The sequence below is a fragment of the Trachurus japonicus genome, chromosome 20, assembly GCF_045865225.1.
Source record: "Trachurus japonicus isolate A0001 chromosome 20, Traja_1.0".
NCBI classification, from domain to species: Eukaryota; Metazoa; Chordata; class Actinopteri; order Carangiformes; family Carangidae; genus Trachurus; species Trachurus japonicus.
Window position 1 is genome coordinate 20,545,077 of NC_140926.1, and position 19,206 is coordinate 20,564,282.

Sequence of the window (19,206 nt, forward strand, 5' to 3'; positions counted from 1 at the left end):
GCATGATGCACAGATGGTGCTGACACAATTACTCTGTATTATGGGACCACAGCAGGGTTTAAGCTTTACCCAGGGTTACTGCTTAAGCTGTTTTTATTATTTTATTTCTCCAAATAAATAACCCGCCCATATCACAGTCATTTTATTAATTAGCATATTTATTATCATTTCAGTTTTAATTTTTTGTAGTATAGGTTTAATTATTTAAAAGATATTCATCACTTGTAGGCTACTTTCAGTTTTATGAAATGAAAATGAAATTAGGTTCCCCTTCAACTTTACAAACACATTACCTTGCATTTATAGACTTACACCACTGCCACACCTTACAACTTACTTTTCATACTACTTTCTAAAAGACATTACGACACAATGTGATGGTATTTATATGTCCAATACCCATTTTTGTCTCACTCCCACTACTTGTGTTACGAGAAATGATGGTCAAACATATCCCATACATTTGTCAAAATGAAATCCATCTAGAAGTTGTCCTTCACTGAAATATTTCTTACATATTAATAATAATTAATACTTACTTCCTAAGCTTTTTACTTTATTACATTTTGAATGCATTACTTTAACTCATAATAGAGTGCTTGTTAGTCTGGTAGGCTACTGCTAAGAACCTGTATATAGCCTACTTTCCACCCCATCAACGAGTATAGGTTTAGGTCTTGAAAGATCAATGAGGTTGCCTACTGGACAATGATATAGACCTATGCGAAATTTTCAACAAGATGCAGACTTGGTAAGATTGTAGAGGGCTGACTTGGTGGTGAAAGGAAGCCATATAAACCCTGATGCAGTTTTAATTTGATTATGATTTAATTAAGCTATATAAATAATTTATATCTGGGTTGTGTGGATTCATTGCTCAAGACTCAAGAGAATTAATGCTCTGACTGGTCTTATTTGTTAACACAACTATCACATTGTCACTTTTTCAGGGTCGTTCATGTTCGACTCGTCAAAAAGTTCAAGATTTCCAACAGCCTGTGAAGGCAGCATGCGCCTGAGCTCCAACCCTCGCACCTGTGTCGCCCAAATCGCGCGATAACCAACTCTGATAACCGCATACCCCAACATTACTGTGAAAGAATTACAGTAGCTACAATTGATATGATGTCAAATTGACTAATTGATTTGTTTTACTGAATTCCCACTGTAATTTCACTCATTGACTGGATCATAGATTTCTTAAGATGATGTATGATCTAATAAAAGAAAAAAAAATCAAGGGAGAGGCACACATACTTTCTCTCCCTCTCTCTGTCATACACACACACACACACACACACACACCATGCTAAGCCCTCCAGCGTTGTTGTCCCCTCTGGATCAAACCACATGCAGCCGAGAATGTGCTGGCAGCAGCAGAAAGAGGGCGATGAAATGATGCAGCGACAGGGCAGAGAAAGGGATGAGGAATTTAGATCTGTTCTCACAATCATTTGTCACTTGGGTGGAGTGCAGTGGCAGAACAAGCTGCTGCACAGAAAACAAAGAAGATATCTGATAATGATGAAGTGCACTGCAAAAACGACATTCACATGACCACAGTGTCTATAAATGTTTCTCAGGTAGTGTATCTGTGATGTGAGAAATGATACTTCCTCAACCTTGAACTCACGTCATTTTGTGGTCAGCATTAGACAATCTACCCAATGAAAAAACAAAACAAATGCATGTTTATTTTTGTTTAATATCAGATAAGATTGTCAGTTGTTACTACTTACGTTCCCATGATGAGGTTGACACATGACACACAATGACAAAGCAAAGAATGATACTGTACATAATAATCATCAGAAATAATCTTTACTTCTAATTTTATTTGGGTGTATATTATAATTGCACTACATTTCATTTATTTTTGCTTTATCAAAAGGTATATAGTAGCTCCACAAAGTGTGTTAAGTTTATAAGATACATTATCATAAATCAAACAGCACATTATGCAGAGTTACTTTTTTAATGTTTTTTTTTATTTTGGTGCACCATTGAGATCCAGTGACACTATTAGATTAGATACAGTGGATCTCCACCTCTGCACCTTTATGGCTAGATATATTTGAGTCTTGGGGCTCATATTGTGCCTGGGTTTCTTGTGACAGTGGTACAATAAAAGCTTGTCATGACTGTAAACAACACATGAAGAGAGCGCTTACAGATTTTGGATACTTCAACCTTGAGTGACTAATTAGGAATGCAAATTATGACTTGGATTAACTCAAAGCCTGAATTTGACAAATTAATTTTAACTTAAAATGTCACTGAAGATTGTAGACATGTTTTTGTGCGGCTTCCTTTTTTACATGGCAGCCTACATGCTCAGGCACATGAACTCACCCTCAGTTTAAGCTGGGGGCCTAAAGTGGAGAAAATGTGATATTATGGTGACTGATCACACATCTTTTCTCACAAACCAGATACCATCTGTGCTGCTGCCTGTTCAGTTGGCTTTAAGAGAGACAAAGTGTTTTCTCATCCAGAGATGAAGGTTAATTCTCTCCTGAGATAGGAAGTAATTTGAACACAAAGCACTAAGGTGACACCATCTGGGACAGTGTTGCTATTACAGGACGTGCTTCGCCACCTACTGTACAGTACATGTGGGGCGAGACACCACAAACACATAGTGAGGATTCTCAGTGGTGCAGATGCTATCTAGCACCTTTATCTCACCTTTCACATTTGTTGCTTGCTAGAATCTGTAACGCTGCATTCAAATCAATATGTTCATTTCAAGAACTGTCCAAAAATGATTGCAGTGGGGAGGGTGGCTTTCACCTGATACTTCCCCTCCATGGTTAATTATATTTGGTTTAGTTTGGACCCTACACCTGACTTCCCTTGACTAAAAATAATTGTTCCCTGTCCTTGTTTCCTCAAAGCACACTATTTTTTCAGTAAGTTTGTTTTGGTCAGGCACATTTCAGGAGTGACCCCGATTTCTCCTACAGCACATGAAGGCAGCAAAAGTTGTGTGCGTGTAAATGGTGTTGCCACACAGCAGGCTTATGTGTGACAGACAAGGGGATACATCCTGTGGATTAGAGGCTATGAGTTTACACTAAATATGCAACACACCCATAGTAAAAGAAAGTGCATATTAAATGTATGCTGAATTTTCCATGGGATATCAAAATCTCCATGCACATGTTTTTTTTTGTCTTTCTTTCCACTCTGGGAGGTCGTGCAGTGTTTGACCTCTTTTGACCTTTGGGTGACCTGTAGCCTACTGTGTGGCAACAACACTATGCTATATAAAACATGCTTTAACAATATCCAGATTACACCTGAAATATTCATGAACACATACAATTCAGTGACAACACATTTTCCTCACAGCTCTGTCAGATGTTGTCACTGAATACCCATCTTAAGAGTTAAATCAAATTCGCTAATGGACAACAATTACTAGATAAATTCAATTTGATGACCCTTTGGTGGCCCTTTGCTTTAGCCCCCTAAATTACTACATCCGTCCGTGCAAGTCAACACGTGATAATGACGACACTACGGAAGCGTAGAGGCTCCTCCGTATAAGGACACAAGAAGCTGCGCAGCTCAGCAGCTGGCATACAGACCTGTCCTGCAACAAAGGTGAGTAAACCGCCATTTAACAAACATTCATTCATGTTTTAGCGTAAAAATATCACATTTGTTGTGGAAGTCGCTTCGTCCTTCACGGGTGTTTGTGTCCTGTCCCCCTGCGGTCACGGCGGGGCAGAGTGAAGGAGAAACGCTGCTCTCACTAGCTTAAACACTAATGATGCAGCTAATCAGCCGCGTCTGTCTGTCTTTTACACACTGTGACATATGCCTCCAACTGCCGGCTTCAAATCCCACATTACACTTCATTATCCACAACGTATTTGACACTTATATCAGTATTTAAATGCTGCTGTTATTTCTAATATAATAATATAATATAAATCAATGTAGGGGATGTAGGGGGTCTGTCAAAGACAGTATCAGATGAAAAGTAAAAATAATATGATCTCAGATCAGTAGCTACAGTATAGCTCTGAATGAGTCTCCTTGTGTGCTCGTGGGTCACAGCATGATGTAATGTCATGACGGTTAACCACTCCCTGTCTTTAGCGCCATTTATTTTGTTTTATTGTTATTTTTTTATTACTATTACTATTTTGATATTTATATACAAATCTTTTTCTTTTCTTTATTTTGTAGGAAAAATGTTAAATATTCATAGGCACCTGTCTCTCAAATGTAGCTAAATATGCTACAATCAGTTACAGGAAATTGTGATGACAATTTTTTCCAATAACAAATAATCATTATTTGAACCTGTCCCCCCCAAAAAGCCATTGTTTTGGAAGATATTATAATAGGAGTTAGAACAGGTAATCTTTGCTTATTCACAAGAGTAAATATGGTGATGTGACTTTTTGCTGCTGGCTGCATAAAAGTGATCATGATGTGAAATGGTTTGTAGGCAAGGCCTGGAGCATCACTCCACACTGTTTCAGTTATGGTACACTGAGGCACAGTTCATCTCTTTATCAAAGAATTTGGATAATGCAACTTCACAGTGTTTTTTCTCTTTCTTAATATTGTTCAGACCAAGTTGCAGCCCTAAACTTAAAATAGGCCTAAATTATAATAAATTAATACTTAAATTGCATATTCTGAACATGTCTTGGTTTTATCCTAATGTAATGTGAAAATATCCCCTATGAGTCAAAATAATTTTCATGTTCAGGCTTGTTGGTGAGATTTCACATTTGTAAATGTCACAGTTTTTTCCAATGTGTCATTGTGTGAGCAATGATTGCAAAAAATAATCCACAGAATATTTGATACAGAGAGTGGCGACAATCTATCATTGTCTCGAAACACATTTTTGCCAAAGCTTCAACTGGAATTTATTGACACACTAGACTTGCGTGCCGAGCTATAATTATCACACAAGCCACAAGGAAGTTGTCGTGTCCTGTAAGGCAAGACAAGAAAAGAAAAGAAAAGAAAAGACTTTAGAGTGGTACAGTAGGCTATGGTGTGGCTAAGATTTCCAGGCAGAGATTATGACAGCTGCATTTCCTGTTCCAGTAACCGATGACTTTTAACTCTGCAGCTTTAAATCATGTTAAGACAAATCTCTGTCAGTGTATTCAGATTCAGATATCATCCTCTCAGCAGAATTATATTGATGCTGTCTTTCCACCGAGTTGCAGTTTTGAAGATTAAGATAAGTGTCAGGTTCAGTGCTGCGCTGAAACATCGACTGTATTGATCACTGTAAAGCTCTGGAGGCATACGATGTGAAATACAGTGGCAAGAAAGAGTATGTGAATCCTTGATCCTGATGAAACTAAGATTTAATTTTTTTGTATTTTTTAAAATATATATATATATATATCTATATATATATATATATATATATATATATATATATATATATATATATATGTTTTTTTTTTTTTTTTTTGTATGTATGGTGTAAAAATGGTACTGCATACCAGCATGTAAACATCATCTCAAAGGTGAAGTATGGTGGAGGGAGCATCATAGTTTGTGGCTGCTACAGGATAATGTCAGCCTGTGTCCACCAGCTGAAGCTCAGTGGAAGTTGTGTGATGCAGCAGGACAATGACCCTAAATATTAAAGTAAATCTAGAACAGAGTGGCCTTAGAAAAGAGAGAAGAAAATCCACCTTTGGGAGTGACCCAGTCAGAGCCCAGAATCCAATAGGGATGCTATGAAATGACCTCAAAAGAGCCATTTACACCAGACAATACACCCTAAGAACATGGTTGAGCTGAAGCAGTTCTGTAAGGACGAATTGTCCAAATTTCCTCCTGAGTGTTGTGCAGTTCTGATCAGCAGCTACAGGAAGTGATTGCTTGAGGTTATTGCTGCCAAAGGAGGTGTGATCAGTTATTACGGTAAATCCAAGGGTTCAGTTACTTTTTCCACCAGCACTGCGAGTATTTAATGGATAGGTTCAATGAAGACATGAAATATTAGAATTGTTCGTGTGGCATTAAGCACATTGTGTTTGTTTATACTTGTGCCCTAGATGTAGATCGGATACATTAAATGGCCAATTAATGCAGAAAACTTAGAAATTCCAAAAAGTTTTTCTTGCCACTGTAGATACATGCACCTGTTACAACGTGCTTAAAATACCCTCCCTTTGCTCGTAAAAAAAAAACAGGCTAACTTCCTCATGTCATTGAAAGCCACAAGATGTAGGAAGCGTCTGAGTTTGTGGTTCATGTTGACATGATTGCATGCATCACATAATTTCTTAACCTTTCATCAGACCTTCATTCATCCTGTCCATCTCCTGTCCTGCCTCTTCAGGTGTTCAGTTGGATTCAGCTCTGGTGACAGGTGGAGGCTGTTGGAGTTCACAGAAACCAGTCAGAGCTCGGTGAGTGTTTTTAAAAGCTTCTCGGTTACTTTGTTTTGAATTTACATATTGAAACACAACATAACAGGGAATGTGGAGCAAGTTAGACATCTAAATGTGTATTCAGCTAGTCTTTTCAGCTTCAAATGGACTGGTAGTGACTGAGTTGCACTATAGATTACAATTATCTGTAAATAAACTTTGGTCTTAACTGTCTGAGCATGGAATAAAAAGTCATAATAATAACCAATTAGGGTTGTTTCTCTCATCCAACTCGGGCTGTTTTCATCAGCCTGTGGTTTTATAAATAAATGTGCATTGTCCCATATTTCTACCTCCAGAGGATTAAAACTTGGAGCCTTTGCTCTTCATTTACCCGCTGTCATGGGGAATTGTTGTATCAGAGCTCCAGTTTCACATTTCAGTTCTCAGGGCCAAGTTCAGAGTTTGTTAAACCTGCTTTCTCAAACACCCCCTTGTGTAATACTAGGTGTTGTGTTCTTATAACACTGTTTTCAGTTTCTTTGTCAGATTGGATGGGGGAAAGTATCTGAAAGTGAACTTTATAAGTTAAGGTCAACAGGAAAGAAAAAAACAATTACAAGGAAATAAATGATCATGTGAAATCTTGAAATTCCGCTTGTTTTATCTTTTAAGGAAGGAGGAACCAGGTCAGGAATAAGGAGGTGGTTTGACTTATGGGTAGACTCAGTGAATACCTGCATAAGTCTTCAGCCACAGTATAAAGGAAAAGGACATACCTGAGAGGACAAGGATAATAGGATTAGTATACGTAGGTCTTTTCAGTTGAAAAACACTTCCTCCTCAATCTCTGTTTATAAATTACACAACCTACTGTCATGTGGAAACAAACAGCACCTCTTGTTAATCAGGGTGTGCAGTGTTGAAAGTCAAACCAGTTACCAAATGTCATGTTTGAGACATCTAATGTTTTGCTGTTACACTGGAGGTGTCAGTGTCACTAAAAAACCTGTTATCATAGAATAAAAGACATTTTGATTTTTTGAGTTTTCCAGGGATTGTTTGGTAAAGAGCAGATATTCTCATGGTCATAGTGTGTAGACAAAACAAGTAAATTTCAGCTTTTTGAAGCAGTGGCTAGTTTAGGGTGCTTAAATAATTCACAGCTGTTTGCATTTGCCAGATATTTCATTTTTAAGTGGTCATGAGTGATGATTTGTTGTATTTACCCCTGAACAGACAGGAGCGGTTTCATGCACGATCCTGAAAATAATGTAGCCTACACACGATAAATAGAAAACAATCGTTTCACTCCGGTCTCTTTTTTAAAGGTTCCTATTTTACAACTGAAACAGAATCAGATTAGAAACCAAAGATACAAAGGCACAGACATGGTAGAAATGTAAATTTCCTTTTCTGTTGTTACCATTTTTTTTGGCATTAAAAGACGAGTATGATGAGGCCTGGAGTTGGACCTAGTTACTGTATATAGCCACATATCTGAACTGTTTTCTTAGAAAGGTTAGTGAGACTGAGTCATGGAAATATGCAGCATGCAGCTGGAAATACCCCCTACAAGGTGGCGTTTTATTATACAAGTCATTTGCATAAACATTATGCCAACGGTTTGTTTTAGATGTTACCACTGGTTGTGTTGTGTCTGTAGTTCTCTGAAGTTGCGTACATTCACCCCATCACAGTTGGATCTCTGCTGTCTACTGTGCGTGTCAAAAAAGCTCTTTGATATTATGACTTGATGACTGATTTTAATGATGACTGATTTTAATGATATTGCCCACAACTGTGAATTATTTTCATCACTAATTTATCTGCAGATTATCTTCCCTATTAATTGTCTGTAAAGTGTCAAATGGAAAAATACTGTCATAACTTCCTAAATCTCAAATTTGGCTCATTTAATCTTTTCCACCCAGCATCTCAATGACTGAGTTAAAGGTGTTAGCTACAAATTCATGCCTCCCGGCCAGTAGGTGTAGCACTTGCTCTTGCCCGCTCTGGTTGCCAGGTACGCCTAGGGAGCGGCTAGTAGCTAAAGCTAAGCTATGCTATCCATATTTAACGAGCAGCAGCTCTGGTGTTGACAGCGGACTGGAAACACATCTGAATCATTTCACACTAACTCACCTGCAGACGAACCCGACAAACCCACAGCATCACACCTGCACCGGAAACGCTACAGTACCGGCTGACCGTTAGTTAGCATTAGCATTAGCTCGATGCCATTTCTCCAGAGCTATCAGGATCTGGCCCCTGAGCTCAACCCCACATGACATCAACATACTAATGCTGTTGGCCAACGTAACCAGATAAATAAATAAATATTTATATATTTTGGACCCGTCAGAATTTATAAAACAATTAGCCTATTTATATAGCTACTATTTTAAAAAATCTGTAAAATTAATACTTTTATTCAGCACCCCTATAGACATTCTGTGGATGTATAATTTTTGAAAAATGTATCATTTTGATGAAAAAGTTGTATAACCTTTAAAGGTGTACAGAAAAGAAAATTGAATTTGAGCCCACTCTGGGTCATAAAATTAGTGTAATAACTCATCTATCAGACGATGTAGGCCAAACTTTGTGCAAAATTCTATTTTTGAGTAAATCCGTGATGAAAGTGTGTATTTTAGTGTAGTTTTTTTTTTTCGTATTGGATAATGCAGGCGCACGGATTATACGTCAGCCTGTACACGATTCACTAGCCACTGATATTGGATCCGTAATCCGTCATTCAAACGTCTGAGACACGCACACACACACGGAGCTCGGTCTCGCCCCAAACTTTGAATATCCCGCCCGCTCGATAACGACCAATCAAATTCGTTTTCCTTACTCGGGTAAACTCGTGTTGCAGCTCGTGACAACTCGGCAGGGGTGGAAAGAGTACCAAAAAAATCTACTCAAGTAAAAGTACAGTTACCTTGATGAAATTTTACTCAAGTAAAAGTAAAAGTACTGGTGTAAAAATCTACTCAAGTAAAAGTAAAAAGTAGTTCATTTAAAATTTACTCAGAGTACAAGTTACTTAGTTACTTTTTTTGGGGGGGGGGGGGGGGGCTATAATGGCCAGAGATTGGCCTAACATTCTCCGTGCATGTCTCTGTGTTCCAAATGTGTCCCTTCTCCATCGATACACTGGTCTACATCATCTTTTAGCTCCTGTGGCACCAACTTGATTCTGACCTTCTGACACTGCAGTTGTCCAGAGCTAATCAGATGGACAGTTACAGTTACTGGCACTAAGGTTGTCACGATCATGATCATGATACTAACATTTTCAACTCAATATCGATATTAAGGAAAATATTCGATACTCAATACCATTTTCAATACGGATAAAAAAAGAAAAGAAAAATCTCTCTCTCCCTCTTTCACTCACACACACCTGTTTTTTTTACTGTCTTTCCTGTCTGCTCTCAAGGAGGAGGAGGAGGAGGAGGGGGGGGGGGGGTTACTGTAGGTTCTCTCTCTCTTGCCTCTTTACTGTAACTGCTCTGAAGCAGTGGGCTGCTTGTCTGTTCCTCTGAGCATGGCCATGGATCTGACTGGGCTCCTACATTTAACTCAACGGACCGCCGGTCCGGCCTTCAGCCCCGGTGTGTCTGGCACGGTCACCATAAACGTAGCCGAATAGATGGACATGCCTGATAACGTTGTCTTTAATCATTAACGTCATCTTTTAACCGCTAGCTGCGGCTAATGGCTAATATTAAGACGACAACATAGCGACGAGCCCTGTTATGCACTAACTCACGTAACAGGGAGGGGGAAAGAGATGTGTAGGCCTAGCCTACCTACCTGCTGCTGCTGTGTGCGTCTGTGAAGGGAGAGAGAGAGAGAGAGAGGCGGCAGCAGCAGCGTAGCTACTTTTGACAACCCACACAGAGTTATATATTTTTTACTTTGTAACTTAAGCTATTTAAAATGTAACTAAGTAAATTTCTTCCAACAATATGTACTCAAGTAAAAGTAAAAGTACTGATTTTAAAAATTACTCAAAAAAGTACAAGTACACAAAAAAGCTACTTAATTACAGTAACTTGAGTAAATGTAACTCGTTACTTTCCACCCCTGCAACTCGGCGCGACAAACGGGACAAACGGCCATTTCTGTACACCTTTAAGTCTGCTTTGACACTCAAACTATTCATGACGAGTTATCAAGAAAGTTACAGATTTTATTTTGTTGTCAATTGAGAAGATGAGAAAGATGAAATAATCTGTAGGGGTTTCATCACATTATTCATGGAAGCAAAAACTTAATACCATCAGCAGCAAAATGTCGTTAGGCTATGTTATTTATGGCATCATGATATTATACACAGAACACATACAGTACAGTTTATGTCGAATAAGGCTTTAGTAGTGGAGCTGTAGTTAAGGTTTCACCCTCAGGAAATCGGCCTGTTTACAGAGAAAACAGTCCCCACCCTCCGAGTTTACAGAAAGCAGCTCTGTTCCAAAGCCGAACCCCCCCACTCCTCCTCCTCCTCTTCCTCCTTATCCCCTTCCTTCCCTCCGAAGATTCAAGATTCAAAGCTAACTTTATTGTCCATATTTATTGCAACGTTGTGTGAATAACTAACAAGCAGCTCTGTGTCTCGCTCTCTGTTTCATTTCTCTTCGTCTCCTTCTTCCACCTCCAGCCTTGACAAGTAACTACAGCAGCAATGGATCGACTGAGGTCAGCGTTCAACAACATGGTGAGTGTTTGCTGTTACATCGCCGCTGAGTTGATGTTTCCCACATATTTACATGTTGTTTATCATGTGACTGACCTGATAGAGCAGAGAGTACAATGTCTTGCTCCTTTCTTTGTCAGTAGCTGAAACCAAAAACTGTAGCTTCTTAAAAATGAAAAAAAAAAAGAATAATCGTCTGATAACACTGCCCCCTCCCCACACACACACACACTCTCTGATCCTCCCCTGCAGCTGCACATTGCTCTCATAGTTCTCACTCTTATCTCCCCCTTGTCTTTGTTATTTTTCTCCCCAGATTAAAAGTGAGCGGTACAGCCGCTTCACCCTGCAGCCGGCGGAGGACGGAGAAAGGCACGTCGAGGTCAAACTGTCCGACGACGCCACGGATGACGCCACAGAGGTGGACGGTCAGGCGGGGGGGTCTCCGACCTTCAGGCCGGCCCCTAAGCATCAGAACCGGCGTCAGGTTTGCTACCTGGCCCTGGGAGCTCTGCTGCTGTTTGTTACCGGTAGGTTCTCTGGTCATTTCCAGAAAGAGACGTAACTGGACCAAAACAATTAATCAGTTGTGAAAGTTGTTGCTGGGCAAATCAGTTAGTTATCATATGCATCATGTACATGATGTAGAGTTCAGTATCTTTTTCAAATGAATGCAAATCCATCTGTAAGCATTTTTTGCTTCTGAAGGTTCCCTTTCATGTCCATCTGCTTGTTAACCGTTCTTGTGTATCATATTTTTCAAGTACATGAACAAAACATCTGAATCTAAAAAGTAAATAAAAAAAACTTGTGAGTGAATTCTGTAATTCAAGACTAGTCTGGAGAGTTAGACTTGTTTCTTTTGATTATTGGCCGTTATAAACACAGATGCGTGTTTCCAGAGATTCTCTCACAGTAAGAAAACTCTTGAAACTTGTGTGGTTGTCTGAAGATGTCAGATTGTGTTTTGAAACAAATGCCAGACACAAAATCCACACATATGTAAACATGTTCTGCCACCTGCCACCTGCCACCACAACCTGACGTCCCCTGACCCATTTCACGTGGTGTGTGCAGCTGCTCCCCGCGGCCCACATTTTGACATTTAGACGTCAGCAGGCGTGGTGTTGTTAGGGCTCTGTTTTATCAGTCTCATTGTCTCCGTGCTGTGTCTTTTCAGGCTACATGATTGGTTTCATCAGCCACCGTAAACCCCGTGCGGAGCCTCCAGTGAACCAGGAGCCGGATGTGAAGACCACGTCGGCTTCACAGGCTGTTTTTGAAGCAGCTCCGGAGCCCGAGCTGGACTGGAGCGACATCAGCGAGCTCCTCTCCCAGAAACTCACCAGCAAAGCCTTTGAAAAGACTCTGAGGTAACGTTTTAATGTGCACAACCTCAGGTTAATGTCACTATGGGGGTGAAGTCAGAAATTAATACACCTTACTGTGCAGACATTCTGTAATGAAACAAATCAGTTGCCAAATCATTAATGTTTACAGGTCAAAAAATTAAATAAAACACATTTAAAACAGTCACTCAGTAAATCCTGTTTTGCCAGCCAGGTGTAGTGTCGTCTAATGGCCTTAAGCTTCCTGTGAGAGACAGGAATAATGAATATGAATGGTTGAGAAGAACATTTTTATTTTGAGATTGTTACACTGCACAAAGAGAGAGAGAATACAAATGAGTCAGGGGAAGGTTACAATAATGTGGTTATGTAAGGGATAATATCTAACAAGTTCCATGACTGTAACGGATGATCCTGAGGCAAAGAGCCAGCCAGTAGCTAATCTCTCCCCCTGTTTGACCTTCAGATTCACACAAATATCACACACTCTGGGGCTGTTTACTATCTCAGTAACTTGTGAAAACCAGGATCAGTATGTTTATGCCTCTGTTTTTCATTTATCTTTGATGATTGTGGTTTTGAAGTTGGACTGTTTTTGTGATTGAATTAAAAAATAATCACTTTGGTTTAGTTGGAGATGCCCTGATTGTTTGGCCAAATATCATCACTGGCTGGTTTTTCTTGAACATTTATTATTATTTATCTGTGGGCCTTTTCTTTAAAAGTATTTTTGGGTTTTTTTTCACCATACAAAATTTCCATAAAGATAAAATGTTGTTCCTTTGCAGCGACTTTGATCTGACCAGTCGTTCAGCAGGGAGCGCACAGGATATGAGTCTGGGAAACCGCATCTTTGATGATTTCAAGAAACTGGAAATGGATCCCTGGACTGACGTTCACTACGCGCAGCTGCAAATCCCAGACAGGTTGATGCACCACCTGTTTGATACATGAACTGACTCAGGATTTTATCCAAATCAAAAATGCAATGATCATATTGTAACGAGCTTTCTTGTCATCTTATAGCGATCGGCCAAACCGAGTCATGTTTGACTCTAATGACTTCAAACCTGAAGGGTACCTGGCCTACAGTGCTACTGGGAAAGTGCAGGTGGGTTGATAAAGTTGACAATTTAAATTATGAAGATTAATGTATAGCTCTGAGCGAGAGAGCTACGCTACGGAGGCTCATGGAATTTCTTGGTTTCCCTCATCAAACTCATCAAATACACAATCCAACAACTCCAAAACACTCTTGTGGACAAGTTGTGACCTGCACATTCACCACGCTATGAGATAATAACAGAACGTTACGAGACAGAGCTGTTTTCAAGGTAAATTCATACAAAATCACTGATGCGGGTTCCCGTCGGGGGCAGTTTTTTGGCAAGCAGTCTCTGCATTTGCCTGGAAAAGAACTCATTCTCGTAACGTTCCGTTATTATCTAATAACGTGGTGAATGTGCAGGTCACAACTTGTCCACAAGAGCGTTTTCCTTCTCTTTGAAAGCCTCTCAAGTCACTGGTCGTGTCTTGGTGTTGGACTTTATACTGGACTTTTGTACATCAGAATCCAAGACTTGAAAGGAAACTGAGCCTTTAATGCTTTACTTTTTTAAACATACCTTGCCCTTAGAATAAATGTGATCTGTTGCTCAAATAATTCTCAGCAATATGTTAAATATAGTTGTCTTTTTCTCACTTGTATGTGTACATAGGGCAAACTGGTGTACGGCAACTATGGCCGCCCGGAGGATCTGGATTATCTGCAGGGGAAGAATGTGGAGCTCAAAGACAGTGTGCTGCTGCTGCGATGTGGAAAGATCAGCTTTGCAGAGATGGTATCAGCTGCTTTCATATGCCTCGTGTTGTGTTGCACTGATTTCCTGGTCTCTGGGGGAACTCGTCTCAGCTTCTTTCTTTTTTTTTCTTGTTTCTGTTGATTTTTTTCAGGTCGATAATGCTGCAACTAAAGGAGCCTCTGCTGTCCTCATCTACCCCGACGCCCAGGATTACAAGTATCTAGCAACCACCCCACTGTTCGGACACGTAGGTTTCCCCACACACATTTCATATAGAAGTCAATAAAACCTGGCACAGAACGATGTGTATTTAGTCTCGTTTTCCTGTCGCCTTCAGGTCCATCTGGGTTCAGGTGACCCTTACACGCCCGGTTTCCCCTCCTTCAACCACACCCAGTTCCCCCCAACTCAGTCGTCTGGCCTCCCCAAAATCCCAGCGCAGACCATCACCGCCAACATGGCCGCTACTCTTCTACAGTAAGGCCACCGGCACAGAAATACATGCACACACACACAAACACGCTGACAGAATGAATGTGTTCCCTGGTAAACTGTGAGAGACATTCCACTGTCATTCACCTTGACCTTATCTGTCTGTGTTTATTGTTTGTTTTCTATTCTTAAATCCCTGTCTCTAGGTCAATCGATGGCCCTGAATCTGAAGAAAACAGTGGTTTTAAAGGCGGCCTCTCCTCAGTGACGTACAAACTGGGAGGCAGCAAGAACGTCACTGTTGAGGTGAACAACGTGCTGGTCAACAGGGAGATCCACAATGTTTTTGGAGTCATCAAAGGATTCACTGATCCTGGTAGGACTTCACATTTTTTACTTGGATCATCCACACTAGAATGTTTTTTTTTTTCTTCATCTGAGCTGTGTTGTGTTGGGTGTGTGTCTGTGGCTGCAGATCGTTACGTGGTCCTGGGAGCTCAGAGAGACGCCTGGGGTCAAGGTTACACCAGAGCTGCTGTTGGCACCGCTATACTGGTAGAACTGGCCAAGGCTGTTCGCGATATGGTGGAGAACGGTAAACAAATATAACCCTCTGCATCACATCCCACATGTCTTCCCTTGAAAACTAACTAACTAACATTATTTATCACATAAATGGATATTGTTACAGTTCACATGATTCTTGTAATTTAAATGTGATCTTTTTTTAATGTCAGTATTGAGGAGTCATAAGCCTCTGCACTACTAAACCATTACAATAAAATACTCAACATTAAATGCAATCCATCAACACTTTGATTCATGTATTTTTCCTAGGTGGATTCCGGCCAAGGAGAAGCCTTGTGTTTGCAAGTTGGAGTGGTGGAGAGTTTGGAAATGTTGGCGCCACCGAGTGGTTGGAGGTAAGAACTACAAGACGTGATGTAGATGAACAGTGAGAGAAAATATCACCTTTGCCACAAATGTTCTTTAATGTATCTTTGTTTTTAGGCTTACATTTCGTCAATTGACAAAAATGTTTTCACCTACATAAACCTGGATGGAGCTGTTATGGGTATGTTCTGTCCACACTTACTTTATATCTCAGTACTGGAATATTAGTAATACAGATAAAAATCAATATTATTTCTTTCACAAGGTCGGGGAAGCTTCATGGCCTCAGCCAGTCCGCTGCTCCACAGCCTGATTGAGAACACGATGAAAGAGGTAACAACACAGCACATCACCATGATACAGCTCCTTCACTAACCAGTCGAGTTTGTATTGACTGTGACCTGTCTCGTCCACACAGGTGAAGAGTCCCGTCAGCGAAGGCACCGTCTACAACATGATGGGAGAAACAAAGTGGGAGGCCAATGTGTAAGTAGGAAAGGAAAGCTGTTTAAAAATCCAAGTGAAAACCCCTTAAATGCTGTGTTTTCTGAACAGGACGAGGGCTTGTATAAAACATATCCTTTTATGTCTGGTTAAACTAATTTGTACATTTTATCAATTGTCCTTTGGCCGAGGCATCTGTGTAGCCCCACAACAATTACAGTGCTAACCGTGCACTATAATGTTGTGATGCTTTTTCCATAATTTTGACTAACAGTGCAGAAACATCTCCTGCCAAAACAGTTTTTTGAGGTTTGATAATTAACCCAACAGAAATGTACTTGAACCCTGTATTTTCCCCCCACCGAAACGCGTTATCAGTTTGATTTGTTGCTAGTAGCTGGGGACAATAACTTAACATTATCATTCTAACAGGTTGAAGCCAATGACGATAGACGACCCGGCCTATCCCTTCCTGGCCTTCTCTGGAATTCCCTCCATCTCTTTCCACTTCATCTCCTCTAATGTGAGTCTAAATACCACTTCCAACATCTACATCTACTGATTATTATCTAGAATATTCTTCATAATTAAAGGGATACTTCACCCAAAATCAATAATTCACCAATTTTGTACTCACCGTCATGCCAAGGAAGAGTTTGGAGAACTTTCAGAGTCATCAAAACTCTTTAGGAGTTCCAAGGGAGGTCTGGCTGGCAACAGATTTTCATATAATGGCGGCGGATAGTACTCACTTTTGAATCGTCCAAAACACACACTATGAAACATCCAAATACCTCCATACTGCTCGTCGTACTGACTCAAGTGTCCTGAAGCCTCATGAAAAAGTTGTTCAGAAAAAATTACACGGAAGAACAGTTTTTAGCCGTGTTGTAGTAGTAGCTCCCAGTGGCTGCGCGAGATGCGCAAGATTTGCTGCGAGATGTTCTTCCGTGTTTTGGACAATTCAAAAGTGAGCACAATTATTATATGAAAGCGTTGTGATGATTTAGAAAGTTCTCCGAACCCTTCCTTGGCATGATGGTGAGTAGAAAATTGGTGAATTATTGATTTTGGGTGAAGTTGCCCTTTAAATTCATAGGACACTATTTAGCTTTTAAATGAAATGTTACTCACTTTTGCTCACATCTTTCGTGCATTTTGGCACCGTGTTTGTCCACAGGCTGTGTCCTACCCGTACTATGGCACCAACATGGACAACATGGATCACCTCAATTACCAAACCAACCACCGCACTCCAGATATGATGGTGCTGGCGGCCAAGTTCGCCGGACAGATGGCTCTGCGACTGGTCCACCACCACCTGCTCGGACTGGACGTGAGCCGCTACAGCAGCGTCATCACCCAGTCTGTGGTCCGCGTCTATAGACGAGTCATGCAGCTGTCACAGGTTGGCCCGCTGTCTCTCTCACATCTCTACATAGTTAATCTAATTTGGAAACGTGTCTCTGCTATGAGTGTATAGCTCCTGGATGGCCTGGCACATTAACATCTAAGCTAGACATGGGGGGGGAAAAAAGCAGTGCAGTGTTTATTGAACATTGAAGTCAATAGTTCCTGTGGGGATATGAGGGAACGTGCACCTGAATCTTTTGAACCTGGATTTTTGTTGTTTTTGTAGTCTGGTCAGCTGAAGGATGTGAGTCCCAACTGGCTGAATCGTGCACGAGGCGCCTTCCGTCGAGCTGCTGACGACCTCAACATCGCCATCACCAACACCGACCCCAGTGACAAGGAGGCCTGTCGCCTCCTCAACGACAGGATGATGAGGGTAAGACTGGTTAACCACGGAGCCCACAAGTCATTTTTACACTAAGTATTGATATCCTCAACCTGTAAACGTGTGTGCATGAACTGGAAATAATCAAAGTATTTGGATTTTTTATTTTTTTTCTAGCTTATACATTTCTATTCTGTGCCTCCTTCACCCCTGCTGATAACGCTAGAGTAATGACTGCAGCTAAAGTGGAAGTTCTAGGACTCAAAACAAATATCGTTCAGCTGCTCCACATTCATTTCACAGTGTGAAGATCCAAGCAGAAATTCTGTTATGTGCTTTGGCTTCCAGAGATAAATCTGGATGTTGGCACAGTTCATTCTCAAACTTTAAAGTAGGGAAATGAAGCCAAGCTGATATCCTGCTGCTCTATGGCTCCTCTTGGTTTTTCCATGTATTTTTAGTTTTCTCTCCCACTCTCTCCACAAGCTTGTGTCACCTAGTTTTCATCAACATCCCTCAATTGCATCACTTTTTTTTTTCTATATGATTCTAGGTTGAGCACTCGCTCCTTTCTCCATACGTTTCCCCCATCGAGACCCCCTTCCGTCACCTCCTGCTGGGCCGGGGCTCCCACACGCTGGCATCCATCACCGAGACCGCCGACATGGAGGAGCTCCACACCCAGCTGGCCCTGGCCACATGGAACCTGCAGGGCTGCGCCAACGCTCTGGAGGGAAACATCTGGGACATCGACAATGAAATCTAAAAAAGAGAGCGGTGCAGAGGTGTGAGTGTGGGTGTCACATGTGTATGTGTATGTGGTAGAAATGAAATTCGAGTTTGTGGAGGAGCTCCAGAATCGGCACTAAGCACAAGCTGTCAATCAAAGGTCTCACCCTTTAAATACAGGCTTATATTCAAGTTTTTTGTAGGGGACAGACGGTGTCCCACTAAGGAGACAGAAGAAAGTAAAAAAAAGAAAAAGGAAAAAAAAAAGAGAACCACCAACAAATACTTGAAGAAATTCCATGCTACTGACAAATTGCCTCCTCCTGGCTCCACCCTAACACATCGCAGCCTCTTGCCATCAAAACACTGAGAAACCTTATTTATACTTAGTTTTTTTATCAGTGGCAGTGCCCACTATAAAGCTATTGTTTGTCTTTTTTATACAACGTTATCGGAAGCAGTGCCTTCCATAATTATGACGGTTATACTGTCTGATCCTACAGCAGCATCTGCTACACAAACACCTCCTCAACTGTTGCTGATAAAAATGGAGCCCCTGGTAAAGTTTGATTTAATCTCTTCTGGCCTTTATTTCTTCTGTACGAGGCAGATTGATTATAGTTGGAGATCAAAATAGTGATTTTTATTCAATCGCTACTTGGACTACATCTGTGGTGCTTCTCTCTGCCATCAGAACAGTTAGTTTGAAAACTTTAAAAGGAAGAGAAGGAAGAGATTACCG

The 19,206-nt window shown here is 40.7% G+C and overlaps 1 protein-coding gene across 4 annotated transcripts; it reads left to right on the forward strand.

Moving 5' to 3' along the window:
* Positions 1–6,343: 6,343 nt before the first annotated feature.
* On the forward strand, positions 6,344–18,731 carry tfr1b (transferrin receptor 1b). Of its 4 annotated transcripts, none has more exons than XM_085762863.1 (19): positions 6,344–6,413; positions 11,060–11,097; positions 11,393–11,606; positions 12,257–12,449; positions 13,214–13,351; positions 13,452–13,536; positions 14,144–14,266; positions 14,379–14,474; positions 14,565–14,704; positions 14,866–15,035; positions 15,135–15,254; positions 15,497–15,582; positions 15,671–15,734; positions 15,819–15,886; positions 15,972–16,039; positions 16,430–16,520; positions 17,178–17,405; positions 17,637–17,786; positions 18,289–18,731. In XM_085762863.1, the coding sequence occupies exons 2-19, from the start codon at positions 11,065–11,067 to the stop codon at positions 18,499–18,501; spliced, it is 2,280 nt and encodes a 759-aa protein (XP_085618989.1). In that variant the 5' UTR covers positions 6,344–6,413; positions 11,060–11,064; the 3' UTR covers positions 18,502–18,731. The 4 variants fall into 4 exon arrangements, with proteins under 4 accessions (XP_085618989.1, XP_085618988.1, XP_085618991.1 ...); XM_085762862.1 differs by having other exon boundaries at positions 6,344–6,407; positions 11,041–11,097; XM_085762865.1 differs by having other exon boundaries at positions 6,344–6,407.
* Positions 18,732–19,206: the final 475 nt, after the last annotated feature.